General features: G+C 34.5%; 2 protein-coding genes across 2 annotated transcripts; one reads left to right on the top strand and one right to left on the bottom strand.

The window, feature by feature from the left end:
- Positions 1-687: 687 nt before the first annotated feature.
- Positions 688-4,209, top strand: LOC102594979 (putative MO25-like protein At5g47540). Its single transcript, XM_006346109.2, has 11 exons — positions 688-1,149; positions 1,561-1,722; positions 1,855-1,973; positions 2,078-2,152; positions 2,419-2,512; positions 2,657-2,716; positions 2,833-2,901; positions 3,081-3,179; positions 3,440-3,484; positions 3,578-3,680; positions 3,775-4,209. Exons 1-11 carry the CDS (start codon positions 910-912, stop codon positions 3,942-3,944), a joined length of 1,236 nt encoding a protein of 411 aa, XP_006346171.1. The 5' UTR covers positions 688-909; the 3' UTR covers positions 3,945-4,209.
- Positions 4,210-6,803: 2,594 nt separating this feature from the next.
- On the bottom strand, positions 6,804-14,271 carry LOC102595856 (glycerophosphodiester phosphodiesterase GDPDL4). Its single transcript, XM_006346112.2, has 9 exons — positions 13,925-14,271; positions 12,606-12,899; positions 11,364-11,479; positions 10,675-11,176; positions 10,497-10,535; positions 9,720-10,004; positions 8,837-8,976; positions 7,683-8,160; positions 6,804-7,414 (listed from the first exon to the last, which is right to left on the bottom strand). Exons 1-9 carry the CDS (start codon positions 14,031-14,033, stop codon positions 7,116-7,118), a joined length of 2,262 nt encoding a protein of 753 aa, XP_006346174.1. The 5' UTR covers positions 14,034-14,271; the 3' UTR covers positions 6,804-7,115.
- Positions 14,272-16,183: the final 1,912 nt, after the last annotated feature.

Here is a 16,183-nt window from a genome sequence, read left to right on the forward strand (position 1 = left end):
ATGAGCAACCTCATTTTTTGAAAGTGAAACATTCAAGAATAGGACTACTAGGCTAAATTTGTCTGAGAAGTATGTAATCAAAGTGCTATTTTTTTTAAAAAAATTACGCATATTTATAGTAACCTTAAGTTAATATACAATAATAATTAAATTTACAAATCAAAATCCATTGAAATAAATCAATATGTTTTTTCTATAATCATAATAGATCAAAAAATAACAAATAATTATATCATGGTAAAACCTCACGAAATGTTTATACCAAAACAAAAGAATACCAGACATGTGTCTTTTATATATAATTATACATCACTTAACAATAATTAATGTGTTCTTGCTTTCACTTTTAATTAATTAAAGTTAAAATAATTGGTTGAGCTAAACAATAGGCGCAGATAAATACTTATTTTTTTTAAAAAAAAATACATCAGATCCGAGTCGTAATTTTCTTAGACTCCTAATAATATTAACGGATAACATTTATTTCACCCACTCAAATAATAACTGTACTTACTAATCATTTATTATATTTTTTAAAAAAGTGTATTATCTAAGAGGAAAATAGGATAAAAAAAATTTAAAAAAAAAAAGTTGCAGAAAACAAATATATGCAAAGAGTGCAAAGATTATCTTTGGAGGAGAAGGAGGGTGGTGAGGTTTTTTTTTTTTTTCAATTGTAGCAAAATTAACATCATTCCAAATTCTCCTCTGATTCTGATTCAGAATTTTATCCAAAATAAAAATTAACCAAAAAAAAAACTTCTCCTTATGTTTTAGCTATTAGATTTCTGTAAATGGCATTGCCATTGTCGTTTTTCTTCATTCCGTCTTTTTCAATTTGCAAAAAAGTGTATTATTGTTGGTATACACATTCAAATCTACCATTAGCATTGTGAATTACAATTCACAATGCCGATTCCGGCGACTCAAATCGCGGGATTAACGAATGGGATAAATGGATCCAGGAAAGTGAAACCAAATAATTTGAAGAAATTGTTTACTAAGGCGTTTCGTTCCACTGCTGTTAAATCCATTTTCAAATCGAAGGCTAAGCGTAAGCCTCCCGCTGAGATTGTTCGTCGGGTGAGATTTTTGTTGGAAGCTGTTGATTCCCTGGATGACAATGTTGATCCCAGTCATTTCGACAAGGTGACTTATTTTTTTATTATTAATTTATTTTTTTTGTTTCCGAAATGCATTTATATTGGATCGTTGGGTAGCTGCGTAAGAAATAAGTTATTCGTGTATTGATTTGATTTTTAGATAGATAAGAAATAAATTATTCAGGTATAAAACTAAAATGATGTTATAGTTGACAATTTGGAAACTCGCATATCTAATACATGTATAAGTTATGACGAATCTATGTATTATATTATATAGGATAGAAGATGGAATAAATAATGCATTAATAACTAATACCTACATAGATTCACTCGTAACAAATTTCTACATAACTAATACCAACATAACTCTAATTCCGACTATGAGATTTCATATGCATGCTATTTCAAAAAAATTGGATTTTTTCTGTATCTTATGATACATAATGCTTTGCAGATGGAAGAACTGGATTCTCTTTTACATGAGCTGAAAGCAATGTTGTATGGTAGTAATGAATGTGAACCTGCTGTTGATGCATGCGCGCAATTGACTCAGGAGTTTTTTCGAGAGAATACATTTCGTCTCATCATCATTTGTTTACCTAAATTGAACTTGGAGGTGAGTATTTATACATTTGATTCTTGTGGAAGTATTTAAGCTTTCTACTATCTGTTGTTTTTAGTTAAAGGATGTTTTTTTGCCTTGTTTTATTGCCCGAACTTGTTACCAAAATGATCATTCGTTTCTTAGGCTCGTAAAGATGTCACACGAATTGTGGCCAATCTACAAAGGCAACCAGTTAATTCACGCTTGATTGCATCTGATTATTTGGAAGCCAACTCGGCCCTTATGGATCATTTGGTATGCGGGTAAGCTAATCTGTATTTTTCTCCTTACCAGGTTGGCGGAATGCCCTCTCTTCCTCGTGATCTTTGACTTAAGCACGACCTTGTCCTCACTGTTTCTGTTATAGATATGATGATCCAGGTCTTGCTTTGCATTACGGAACAATGTTGAGGGAGTGTATTCGCCATCAAGTTGTTGCAAGGTAAGCAACAATGTGAACACCGTTAATATGTTAATTGGAAGTTGCTATGATCAATGGTTTTGTTTTGTGTTATTATTGACTCCGATGTTCCTTCTTACTTTAGCAATGAATAACAATGCTTCTTTGCTTTTTGTTTAAACCATCACTTCTTCTCGTCTTGTTGTTCTGTTCAACGTGTGTTATTATTGTTCTCTGATTGATTTTATATTGTTTGTTTTATTAGTGTTTATGGGCAATTTTCCCATAATTTGTTGAAATATTTGCAGATACGTATTAAACTCCGAGCACATGAAAAAGTTTTTCGATTACATGCAAATCCCAGAATTTGATGTTGCTGCAGATGCTACAGCGACCTTTAAGGTTATTAATCACAAATTCTGTGATGACAAGATTTCTTGATCTGTTTCAGATCTGTTAAGAATGCACTATTACCACTCGCCACATAATATTCATCATACTGTTACTCAACTTCGAATCATTTTTTTCGTTTGCAACTTGTTGCAGGAGCTTATGACCAGGCATAAATCCACAGTTGCTGAATTTCTCTCTGAAAATTATGATTGGGTATGTTATGATCCTCATTTGCCATTTGTATGATTTTCTTTATGTTAGTTCATTAACACCAACTTCATCCTACGACATACCGGTATAACATATTCTCCACTTTTTTTTTGTTATAGTTCTTCGTTGAATTTAATGCGAAGCTTTTAGAATCAGCAAACTATATTACCAGAAGACAAGCTATCAAGGTAAAATGGATGTCATATTCTCGTCTCAAAGCACTTCTCAGTTTGATTTGGTGTTGGTTCCGTGGGCTTCAATGGTGTTCTTTTTCTTTGTAGACATTTAAGTACTTTCTCTGCTATATTTCATCACGATAGAAGTATTTTTCATGTAAGTTTTATCCGCACTCTTATCTATTTTGCAGCTTTTGGGAGATATTTTACTTGATCGCTCAAATTCTGCTGTGATGACACGCTATGTCAGCTCGAAGGATAATCTAAGGATTTTGATGAATCTTTTGAGGGTATGTAATTCTACCAATGTGCCATAAGTTAGGACTTCTTTTCCCCTCAGAGCATTTTGCAACATCATACAAATTCTCCGAGTAATAAAGACAACAATGGAATAACTTCCTTCCATAATTTGATTCATGAGTTTAACTCTCGTCATTTGATTCTTTCGTGTCCATTTGCTAGTGTTATTATTTCACTATGTTGATTTGATACATTATTATACGACTCAATCTTGCTGCTACATTTCCTTCTCGCTCTTTTCATGTTTCAGGAGGCTAGCAAGAACATTCAACTAGATGCATTTCACGTGTTCAAGGTAATCAAATCTTCATAACAACTAATTATCTAGTGTTCATGTATGACGACTCCTCTTCACTTCTCTCTGCTTGTTCTTTTGTTCTGTTGACAGCTTTTCGTTGCCAATAGAAACAAGCCTACTGACATTGTCAACATAATCGTTGCCAATAGAAGCAAGCTTCTACGCTTCTTTGCAAGTTTCAGGATCGATAAAGGTACCAACTTTACTTCAACCAACCAATATAATCGTTGATATCATCTTCGTATGAGGAATGGTATATATAAATACAGAACATTGTCTGTTTGCAGAAGATGAACAATTCGAAGCAGATAAAGCTCAAGTTGTGAAAGAAATTGCAGAACTTGAAGCAAAAGGACCTCTTTTCTCAGGGGAACTGCATAAATTTCCCGGTACACCTACTGCTTCAGGAGAACTGTATAAGTTACCAACGACACCTCTCTCGAGACAACTTACATAATTTCCCAGAACTACGTTCCACAAGACCAACTACAAGCTCTGGAGAATCGCGAAAGTTTTAGTATACGAGTCATTGTTTTATGAATTATACTAAAATAAACGTTTTTTTTAAACTTTTCGAGTCTGTTGATCAAAGAATTACTAAATGCAGTGGAGTATGTCATCTTTGCTCTGGTTATTTGAAAGAGCATCGATAAGAAACATGTTATTCATGATGTAAATCGAACATTTGTCAATTTTCTTCGTCTTAAACAACTTTATATATAACTTCTTACAACCATGCTCTTGAGTTTGTTGGGCACTTGCATGCTGTATAGTACACTCATTTGCAGATTCCTGAGGTTCATATTATGGATCTTTTAACTTGTTTGGAATTGAGGCGTAGTGGTTGTTATTATTGTTGTAAAGGTTTTGTATTTAAAATGTTCCAATTTTGAACTCATATGAGGTTCTTTAGAAAGCCTATTTTTAAAAAAATCCATAGTCTGTTTATTTTATTTTATTTTTAAAAAAAAAGAAAAACTTGAATAATGTTTTTGACAGTTTGATACTAAAAATAAAATTCATAAAAATAAGTTCATTTTCTCATTAAGTTGTATTAATTTAACAGATAATAACTTAAAATTTTATTTTTTAAAGGTCAATCGAGAAGCATGTAAAACCGTATTAGTCTTTATTGAACCATTTTCATTTACTATATTAAATATTTTCGTAACTTTAAAGAATTTATCTTAATAAATAATGTTATATCACTCTTATAACATATAAAAATTTAAAATTAAGTTTGAACCCGCATAAAACCACATAGACCCGCAACCTGATCCGCCCCACATTAGTTTTTTAAAAAATCACTTGAACCCGCCCCTCACAACCTTAAAACCGCCCCCACCCACCCCACATTAGTTTTCGAAAAACCCACCTCAACCCGCCCCGCCCAATTGCCATTTCTACGGGCTTTTATGGGCTGGACTATGTCTATGACCCAGAAAGATTTGTGTTGATGGGCTTTACCGAAGAAGCACAAAGAAAAACCCGAGTGTATGAACACAGCAAAAGAATCGTCACTTCTCCCAGATCTTCATAGAGTTGTTCAATTCACAAAATTGGAAATTTTGCTCGAACTTTGAATTCTGGATTTCTGTTAGTTCTATTATCTTGAAGATTTTTGTATAAATTGTTGTTAGGATCCCCAAAATCGAAATGGTTTTCTGCTACCCGTCATCTCCTTCAAAGTTTGCTGCTACATTGGCGTGTTTTTTTGGTGGTGCTGCTCTGTTTGCTTTTGGTGTACATCATTCTTATATCAATATTGCTCCTCAACAAGCTCGAACTAAAGCTCGGAATGACTTTGTCAAGGATCGGTTGAGAAAGAAATATGGCAAATAATTCGTGGTAATTACCAGTAGTATTTCCGAATTGCTCATACCTTTTTTGTTTGCGGTTATCTTGTTGTTTTTTTGGTTTAATTTTAGGTGTATGGATTACGATTTCATTGGATTATTTGTAGTTATTAAGAGAGAATGTGTTCATGAAAAGAGATTTATGAACTGATGATTTAAATCACCAAACTAAGAAACTTTTTGGTATGTGCTTCATTGATGATCCTCAGCTCTTGTGTAGTATGCCCACACAACACGTGATGAAGAATAAATTTGGAAAGCATATTATCAACTATGTGATACCATAAACTTGGTACCAATGTGATTCTTACAAATGAGCTAAGATCATGAAGAACTTCTCGTGTTGGTTATAATGTAGGCTTACAAATAGATAGAATTATGTGGTCAAGTGTGATGTGATTCCAATGGCGCAAAAAGAAAATCCCTTCACCATTTATACCTTTCTCCGTCTCTTTTCACCACAAACTCCCACACTTACATTTTGCTACCACTCAACCCTGCAACATTGCATTTTTGTCAGAAAATCTTGAGATATGCAGTGTCGTCTCCTTTAACTTTGTCAAATTACTTTTCAACAGCTTAGCCTATTGCAACAAAGATATAGCTAGCATTGTTGTTGGTGATTTGCTGGTAGAATGTATGAACGTCACCACATACCTCTACTTATTAAGGTGTATCAATGGCCAGAAATATATTTAAGTTAACAAATGTGGATGGGTGCAGTCTGGCGGAATGTTAGTGGCCTTTGCTTCTTTCTATGGCATTTGCAGTAATGGTACATGGCAGAAGCTAAGGCTATTCTCCAAGGATTGAGCATGTGCATTGACAGAGGCTACCTTAAAACTATTTTAGATCCGACTCCATGATATTGGTTGATATAATCAATAGGAAAATCAGTACTCCGTGGCAGATATATAGCATCAATCATCAACCAGATTTGGTCCTTGATGCATAAAGGACGTCTTTAGGGAAGGAAATGGCATTGCAGATCAGATGGCTAATTTGGGTGTTACAGACAAAGAGCACATTGTTGTCTTCACTGTAGATCTCTCTTTGCCAAGCCAAGTTAGAGCTTCACTGAAGCAAGAGCAGGATCGAATATGACTAATACACCAAACCTTGTTGGTGGTACTCAGTGAACTTGTATAGCTTTGTGCTCACTTTACTCTTTTGTTCTATATGGAAAAGAAAGATCTAGTCACTGTGTAGACTCTGCATTTGATGCAAATGAACTGTGCTATAGCTAAAACCATTTGTATTTGATTAAAGAAAATGTGGATGCGTAAGCTACCTACATGTTTATATCAAGTAACTGTACCATAAATTTACTAACTGTTCATGTTTCAGCTTGCAAATTTCTGTCATTGAAGTTGTAACACAGAATAATTAGTCATTAGGTCTGCAACATTTATTTGCAATCTTATATTACATGAATAGAATATAAAGATTAAAAGGCTGTGTATGAAAAATACTAACTACATTGATCATTGCTTATATCCAATACAGAATTCTTACAAATAAATTGGCAATAAACCCCAGACACCCACTCAATCTGACCCAAAATGGAAAAAGAGGGATGAAAAATAGAAACGAGGAAGAATGTAAAGAATAAACAAGAGCTGAAAAATTTGATACATTGCAAATACAAGGAAACAATCACGTGTTAAATGAGCTGACCCGAGACTACTGCCGCCATCACGTGCGACTCCATAATCACCAGAGGATGGCAAAACAAATTGTACAAAATGGTGGCACCAAGGCAGAAATGGTCATCAATATACCATGAAAATTGCTAGAAGAACTGCGACTGAGCTCATGAGAATGCTAGCAACAATTGAGGATTGGCCATTTGGAGCAGTAGTGGGAGGTCTAGCTGTAGAACCATTGTCATTACTTGGGTTTATCTTTGCAACAGGTGGAAGAGGTGGCTCAGTCACATCACTTACATCGAGCACGGGGTTGGGAGGTTCGACTGGTGGCATAGACTGAACAGTCATGAGTCCCAGGAGACTCCCAGGTTGAACAGGGCTCATATATGATGGCAAGTCTTTGTATGCTAAACAACGGTTCCCTGTACATTCCCAACAATTGGTATATGTCAAATTGAGGATATATAGTAATGTTGCATTTCGTACGAACAACTTAATGGATATGACCAAGTAAATGCTCTGGTAAAATATACACAAATCTAGCAGATTGCACCAGAGATTCATTTATACTGAATAATGTTTGAGGATGATGGATATAGAAACAAAAAGAGAAAGAAAGGGGAAAGGGGGAAGAAGGGGTCGGGGTTGGAACACGGTATGAGAAATAACAAAGGTATACAAATAACTTACTTCGGTATCTAGCCGCTGTGCCAGGGTATTCTGTAACAAGACCATCAACGCCAGCTCCAAGAACATAGTTGTTTAACTCAGTAGACGAATCTGAGAAGAAGTCCCATGCTTGAGATACAAACTCGTTATTAAATAGTCGTACATATACGGGGAGATTTGCTGACTGTAGCTTCTGCACAACATTCGTTTGACCAATGATAAAAGCGCCTTCACTGGGGAAGACTGAATTCTTGGTTATGACAACAGATTTTGCAAAGGTCTTGATCTCCAATAAAGTTGAGTTCTTAATATCACTGATATCTTCGTCAACCAAATAAACAAGTTCATAACTACTCTTCTTGAATTCTTCCAGAACAGAACTGTCATTTGATTGGATCATAACTTTCTTAGCTGTCTGATTATTGTAACCAGCTGTGCTTAAGGCGTCCGAAACAGCATCAGTTACACCTAATCCCTGCTTTGCCAGGTATGCGGCATTCTGCATGAAGCAAGAATATTGTGTCAAATAATGAGAAAGGAGGTAAAACCTCCAGTGTGCAAAGATATCCATTAACATCAGATTATTTTTTTCGTATAAACATAAAAAAAATAAAAAATGTAGCGACTTTGACTGTTCTTTCCTCTTTTTTTTTGTGATGTCAAAGTTCTTATTGTTTTTCTTATAATCCTTTATTCCTTTCTACATTGAGTGGGTAATCACCTTCATTGAGTAATGAAAATAGAATTGTTATGATTCTGCTACTAAAAAGGAAGTCATTATTGTACTTGGAAAGCAGTTAAAATTGCTTCAAGTAGTAACTTGTAGAGAACATTTCAGAAAATTGGAGATATTGAGATCCTTTATGTATCCTGCAGACGATTAAACCTTCAAAATACTAGTCATAAGGTGAATCCTTTCCTTTTGAAAATATATAGACCATTTTCCAAAAGCATTTTCTGGTTACAAATTCTTTCAAGGGAAAGTTTGGCATGTTTCCCACATTCAAACACCTATGAAATAGCATAAGAAGCTATGGAATTCTCACTCAGAATGAGAAGTGATAAGGAGTGAGTATATAACTTATAAGCATTTAGGATTCGGAAATGAGCTTACACTATATTGATGCATAAGAATATAGGTATAAATAAGGTCAGTAGTCCCTGAACAAACTCACCTCTATGCTGATCAATACACCAGAAACATTAGCATTTTTGGAAAATGTCAAGAAATCTGCTAACGACATAAAGTTTCCATCATTTCTGGCCTTTGGATTCCGTGACAAGCTATAGTCTGAATACCGGGTTGATATTGCCGCTGCAAGACATTAGAGCATGTTTCAGTGCATTTTGAAACAATAGTATTCCGAAATTTCAATTGAAGCAGTGCATAATCTTGCAATGACAAATAATTAGAAGAAAAAGTAAGTATTTGCAGAAATGTCAAGATAAGAAATGAAGGTCTCTAGAAAATTCGAGAACGTGTCTTAAAAGAGCTTGCGGAAAGTGTATGCCACAAAAGCATGTCAAAGTGGGAAAAAGAGGTTATTATTAAAACCAAATAAAATTCTAGTTTTTGTAATTATTTCACACATTTCAAAAACAATAACTGTCATTCTTAATGAGGAAGGAGAACTGGGATAATGAATTCCTAGAATATTGCTCCTCTCTTAAGAGCTTATATGTGCAGTTCAAAACAATTAACAAGCTAAAAACTTAGATTAATCCCTGAAATTGTTATTTGTGCAAAAGATAAATGCATGACAGTAAAAAAGTCCCAGATATGAAGAAGATAAAAAAACACAATACAGAAGAGAAACCATCTCATTATCTACATTTTTTAACAGTCTTGATCCAAATGAAAGAAGTAATTGTGGCATAGATATATTTGCAGGCAAGCAAAGAAGAGAAGTTCTTGAAGCATGCAATCTTCCATTTTTCTTTTATAAAGAAAGTTAGATACAGATGGCATCACACGGACGCAGAGGCATGCAATAGTGAGATTGAAACAAGATAAGCCACACAATTTAACACTACAAATTAACAGATGATTCAACTTACGTTTCAGCGTTTGAATATCGCTCCAGTTAAGGTTGATGGTGAGTATTCCATCTGTTATCTGAAGCTCTGGAACAGTGGTAGCGATGTCGCTGAATGGCGATTGGGCAGCAGTCGTCGTGTCTATCAGATTTATTGAACCAAGGCAGAAGGGTATTCCATCTTTTGTCATTTGGACAGGACAGCCAAGAATATCTGCACCATCGGAAGCAGCTTTTGTATATGCTAAATCTGTACAACCAGGATACTCACCACTTGCTCCTTGAGGTGTGATAATCTGAAGCTTTACTGCAGGCCAAAGGAGGAAGAGAGAAAACAAGAGAGAGGACATGGATAATCAGTATGCCGTCATTTGGTGAACTAGTTATGCACGGATATTAGAGTGAATGGTTATATGCTGAATGATAACAGAGATTTTTGTTCAGATTAGATACTGACATCTAGGTATTGCTAATACATGTAATATGTTTCCACATTGTACCGCGGTAAAATAATATATAATTTATGTCCATATAAATAATGCATAATTTAACATGGAATGTTGCACGTGAACAAAGTTGAACAGGGTAAAGCTCACTTACTTAGAAAGTTAAGTTAATCAAATTCAAGGTTTCAATTTTAGGAAACTAGTTGACTCCATGTTCAATTCATTTTTAACCAAATGTGTGAGAATTTGAAAGCTTTGCAAGATACCTTGCATTGTCAAGATTTCAATGAAAATGTTTAAACATATAAAACAACATGAATCATTCTGGAAAAGTGTGTATATCAACAGCATACCTTGAGGCTTATCATTCGCACCCAAATGCGAGAAGCAATCTGCAAGATTAGAAAAGTTTAGGAACCTGGATAAGTACCACAGAAAGAATAGACCAAACAAGTGAAACCATGAAAGCAGTAAACAAAGCTTATACTAGCACACTCTCAATACAGAGAATCAAAATAGATTGTCACTTACCTACTGACGCAGATGGAGACATTGGGAAGTCAGATAACACTCCGTCCACCGAGAACTCACCGTTGTCTATAAAGGATAAATACTCAGCTACAGGATCATAGCTATAATTATAAGCAAAAGGTACATCATTAACAAAGTCGGCTGCATAAATCTCAAGTCCTTCCTTATGAGCGTCCGAAACGACCGATGTATGTGGCTGCAAGTACAAGCTGCTGTCCATTGGCCAGATATAGTGTTTGGGAACAAGAATCCCAGCGGCAAAGGTTTTAATAAATGTGAGATTCTTTACTAGAGAACCATATGTTTGACTTGTTGATGGCTCAATATCATCCTCGTTGAGAAACCGGAAAACGCGCTTTGTCACTCGTGGATTCAATCGCGATGCAATACTTCGCAGGAAATTCACCTCAGGTGATGAAATATAGTTGGCAATAACACTTCTAGATAGGGAAATAACAAAGCTTCTCATACTCAGATTGTGCTGGCTGTAGAAGGAATCATGCTGGAAATGTATTTGCAGAAGAATAAGTTAAATAATTGTTATGCCAACACAAACTTAACATACCACACATCAAATGCAGCAATGCATGGTATGATAATCAAACTATTCCTTTTAGATTCTTAGAGTTTGAAAAACTGAAAGTAGGCAACAAGTAATTACCAAAAGCATTCTGTAATCAAATGCATACCTGGATATTCAACCATAATCCTGGAGGTTTGACTTGGGTAGCTACATCCTGGACAGTAAGAATTTGCTGGGGAGTGCCATCAAATCTAGGCGACCGCGAATACACTCCTTGTTTCACTGTTCCAGGCATCAGGATTAATCTCTTTTTAGTATAATTTCAGATCACCAGAGGCTAACTTTCATCAAGCCATAACAATAAGTCCAACTCTAATGAGAGATTCTCTAGAGTCTAGACTATACCAGCAACATGTTTTGCCATAAACATATATGATCTATTTGGGTCCTAAGGAAATGCACAGGGCAACTCATTTTCTAAGGTGGTCTGATTCTACATTTTTTTAAAACATAAAAATAAGATAGTGGTTGAGGGAGGGGAGAAAATTTTATGACAAAAAATATTACTCCCTCCGTTCCATCCCATTTTATGTGAGGTAGTTTGACTCGACACAAAGTTTAAGAAAGAAAGGATGACTTTTAAAACTTGTGGTCTAAAATGAATAATGGAAATTTGTGTGGCTATAAATCATTTCATCAAGGGTAAAATAAATATTTTAAAGTTAAATTATTACTTAATATAGAAATATGTCATTCTTCTTGGGACTGACTAAAAAGGAAAGTAAGTCATACAAATTGGGACAGAGGGAGATACAAGTAATACTAGCATATTATTATGCAGAATTACTGCCAATTAGCACTTCATCTGAGAGTCAAACTTTTAAAAGATAGAACCACAGTTATTCCACAAAATGAAAACCTAGATTAAGTTTTTCATCCATCAACCCTTTTCGAAGCATAAGTATGTAAAAGAAATGATAAATGCAGTCCCAACATATCAGAATTGTTTTAGAACCAAATAAATACAGGTACATACTGGCTTTAGACACACTATAATGGTATGGCACCAGAACCTGGGCTGTCCCGCATTAAAAGAAAAGAGGGCAGTGACTGTACCACCTTCACAGACCAGCAAAAGAATGGCAAAACAAAGACAGAGAAGCTAAGCACCATTTAAAATTCCAAATGAGTAAATCCCTGAAATCAATTGGTTTATTAAGTAAAACAAAAATAGCGGAGAGCCTCTCAATTACATATGATAGGTAAAACCGGCTGCTTTGGAGTGTAAACTCATTGCCCAAAACAAGTTCTTTACAAGGTGTAACTGCTGATCTAAACAGCCATTCACATATATAGGACCATAAAAAGCATATAGTAAAAGATACAAAAGGTCATGATTTAATCTTACAGCTGACAGGCGCCAAATCCTTGATGTTGAAATCTATAGAAAACCACCCTGTCTGAGGAATTCCATTCACCGAGTAGTTGTTATTCCTGTTTAGGTAGAGAGTATCAATGTCAGAAGCATTGTTAAGCTTGATATCAGGAAAACAAATGCCAACCCCGTCTTTTGTGAGTTGAACATCACACCAAGCAACCCAATCAGCCAAGCTAATTGCTTGTGCCAACAAATAGGCATTATAGCTTGAATCAGGAAGTAACCCAGAAAATCCTCCACGAGCTATGACTTTTGGTGCATCTCCTGCAAAGTAGAAAGATGGATTTAGTCTACATACAACAATGAAAACAAAAGAATCTTATTCATTATTTTCTCGAATATGCAAAGAAAAGAACACTGCTACTGACTATTTTAACAATTAGGGAGTGCTAACTGATTCACCGTTGAAATCCTATCTGGAGTTCTGCCCCCTTATTCAAGGGAACTTTTCTTTCTTTTCATTCTATCTTTTTTTCCTTCCTGGAGGAGGTGATTTAGGTATGAGTTGCTGCCAAAGAGCGGCATCAACTTCAGTGGGAAATAAGAAGACAGTTGCAAAGAGAACATTTTTTTTTTCTTTTGAATATTGAAAGCATCTTGACATGTTTCTCCAAAATCTAGAAGACCTTGGCAATGGCAAGCAATTGAAAATCAAAAGTTAACTTTGCAAAAAACAGAAAAACAATGGCTTATGTTCTTTCAAAATAGTTTCTTTATCGCAACTTCAGGTACCAGCATCATACTAACAACCATTACTGGCATAGAATAAAAGAAGCAGATGTACTGCTTCCTGAGCAGCGAGCTTACTATTAACAGGTACTATCCATCACATCCTAGATGCAGCTTTTGATTTTCCCCTAATTAAACTAACTTGATCAGAAATCTCACAAAATAATCCAACATAAAACAGCTCAAACGCCTGGACACTGAAGAATACTTCAAACTAACAAATCATCCTAGCAATTCTCCCGCTCCAGTTACTATCCAGAAAAATTATAGGCAAAACTATTCTAAACTACAGAATCTAAACCTTTTTTCCACGATTTCTTCAGTATCCGTAGAGCTAAATTGAACTTCCGTTGATAATTTTTCTGAAATACACAAGTCTATTCAGCAAGCAACTGTTCTAACAAATTTATAGCTGAAAAAAAAAACTCAAAATATAACGCATCCGAAGAACTTATCATGATCTCTTCAATTCCTTCATAGCTAATCTGAACTTCCGGAGATATTGTAAGCTTACTCTTAAACTTATTAAGTAGAAATTTAGAGAGAGAGAAAAAAGTTACCGCTCAGTGTTTTCCATTTAGAGGTTACATTGCTAGATCTTTGAGCAGCAACAAATGCAGCTGAGCAACAAAGTAGCAGGAGACATAAAACAGAACGCATTTTCCTCATTTCCGGCGAGCTTAGCCGGAGAATCGTTTTCCGGAGGAATTTTTTTCCGGTTGTGACGGAGATGGAGGAGAATATGGAGAGAATCAGCTGATTTGTGTGAAGAAAAAGTGTGATGATTTACAAGTTAAGGAGACTTTGAGACCAGATAGATAGAGAGAGAAAGTGTGTGAGTGTTTGTGCCTGCCTTTGAGGGGTGTGGGCTATTTTCAGGCTGGCAAATATTTTAGCACTATTTATGCATACAACTATTAGTTGTACTAATGGATGCCGATGCTTTCATTACGCGTCTCTCGCTATATAGCTGTAATTAAATATCTTCAGCGGCTCATGCTGGCAGTGGCAGCTAAAGGTAAAAACTCAGTCTATAGTATTTATATCAAAATAATAAATGCATATCATAATTAATAATTTAATGAAAGTAAAAATATATGTTTAAGTTATATTTTCAATCAAACATCAATAGTGTATTAGTGAAATTCTATAAGTGAAGTGTGTGCAAATTTTATCATTACCTTATTGAAGTAGAGAGTATATTTTGGAAAGACCTTCTGCTCAAGTGGAGCAAATTCAATTACAGAAAGAAAAAAGAAAACATAGCAACTATAACAACAAAATAGTGCGATAATCAAAATACAGTAAACAATTAAGGATACGAGAGATGAAAAGTTAAAACTACAATAGTACCGAGTGATACTAGGTTACAAAAGTCAAAATGAAAATGTTAATACTCGTACAGACATGATGCTCTATACTATTACTGAGCAAAATAGATGAATAGGCTAGTAATAAAATAACTCTTAACTACATATTAATCTTCTACCCTTATCTGTGTAGAATAAATTTTCAATCAAACATGCATAATATAAAACTTAATAGCAAAATATATCATCAATAATTATACCCCTTGATAGTTTGATCCAAGACCTCATAATTTTCCATCTATTTTTCTTACTTTATTCCCCCAGTCAACAGTTCAGTCTCTATGTGGATTGTTTGGTAAGTCTATGAATTATGTGAAAGTAGAATATTTCAAATTCATGGATCAAATATTCTTAGTGGAAAAAATGTGAATAAAGTATCACATCAATATGGAAACTCAACGTCTCCACAAATTCAAAACTAACACTTTTAAAGCGTGAATAATATAAGATGAATTTCAAATTTGCGACCAAAACTAGTTATTTTAAAACACCACCAAACAGGGAGTTACTGTTTTACTGCCTTATTAATGAAGCTTGTTAAAACATAATGACTAGCACTGGCAGTAATTATAATAATGGAGCCATTTAAGCTGAAAGGACGGCTGGCTGATCAATGACTGGCTGGCTTGTTTGATTGGTAGACAGCTAAGCGGAGACCAAAACATGGGTCAGCTTCCTCTGCTTACGTGTCACAATTTCCAATAATTAAAATATCCGTATGTACAAAACGTAAAAGTTTATATTTGCGTTCAATTATTAATTTCATTTCTAAACTATTAACCGTATTCAAAATATCTATCTACTTGATTAATTGAACTTAAATAGACTCATAATTTTGCAACTTAAGTGAAATACACCACTAAATTATCGTCAAATTTAGAGATATTTTCAACACTTCTCTAGATTTTTTATTAACAGTTGCATGCTCCTAGGAGAATTTGAGATTACTTGCTACGCCATGTGTCAAATCAAAATTCAGTTAATCACGTAGAAGAGTGTTTTTTAAGACGGACAATAATTCAAACATGAAACTAAAAATTTACGTCAAGTTCAAAAGTGTTTACAATACTTCTCTCTTATATATTTCATACATTAATTTAATGAATAATGTATTTTTACTATATTAAATCACTTATTTAACATAAATTGAGTTGGTTTAATATGGATATTCATTTTTATTTAAATAAAATGTTTAAGAAGAAACGCTACAAAACGGATCACGTTGTTCGTGGGACCCACTTCTGACCCGATCCATTTTTTCAATTCGGGTTTCAGCTTAGGTCCAGATATATTAAATAGTAATCTACAAATAACATGCCTGGCTTTTTCTAGATAAAATAATAATTACCATAAATGGTAGATGTCTTTCACATTCACCTATTTAATTTAAGTATATAGGAAACTGAAAATAAAATAACATAGCAGAAATCACTATTAAAATTCTAAATG

This window comes from Solanum tuberosum, unplaced genomic scaffold, assembly GCF_000226075.1.
Source record: "Solanum tuberosum cultivar DM 1-3 516 R44 unplaced genomic scaffold, SolTub_3.0 scf00076, whole genome shotgun sequence".
In the NCBI taxonomy this organism is placed as follows: domain Eukaryota; kingdom Viridiplantae; phylum Streptophyta; class Magnoliopsida; order Solanales; family Solanaceae; genus Solanum; species Solanum tuberosum.

Excerpts from the sequence above, each read along its gene's own strand:
- LOC102594979 (XM_006346109.2), top strand. The coding sequence starts at position 910 with ATGCCGATTCCGGCGACTCAAATCGCGGGATTAACGAATGGGATAAAT. Across the intron at positions 1,150-1,560 it reads ATCCCAGTCATTTCGACAAG|ATGGAAGAACTGGATTCTCT; the intron begins GTGACTTATTTT and ends AATGCTTTGCAG. Across the intron at positions 3,180-3,439 it reads TTTTGATGAATCTTTTGAGG|GAGGCTAGCAAGAACATTCA; the intron begins GTATGTAATTCT and ends TTCATGTTTCAG.
- LOC102595856 (XM_006346112.2), bottom strand. The coding sequence starts at position 14,033 with ATGAGGAAAATGCGTTCTGTTTTATGTCTCCTGCTACTTTGTTGCTCA. Across the intron at positions 11,480-12,605 it reads GGATTTGGCGCCTGTCAGCT|TGAAACAAGGAGTGTATTCG; the intron begins GTAAGATTAAAT and ends TGCCTGGAACAG. Across the intron at positions 11,177-11,363 it reads GATTATGGTTGAATATCCAG|CATGATTCCTTCTACAGCCA; the intron begins GTATGCATTTGA and ends ATACATTTCCAG.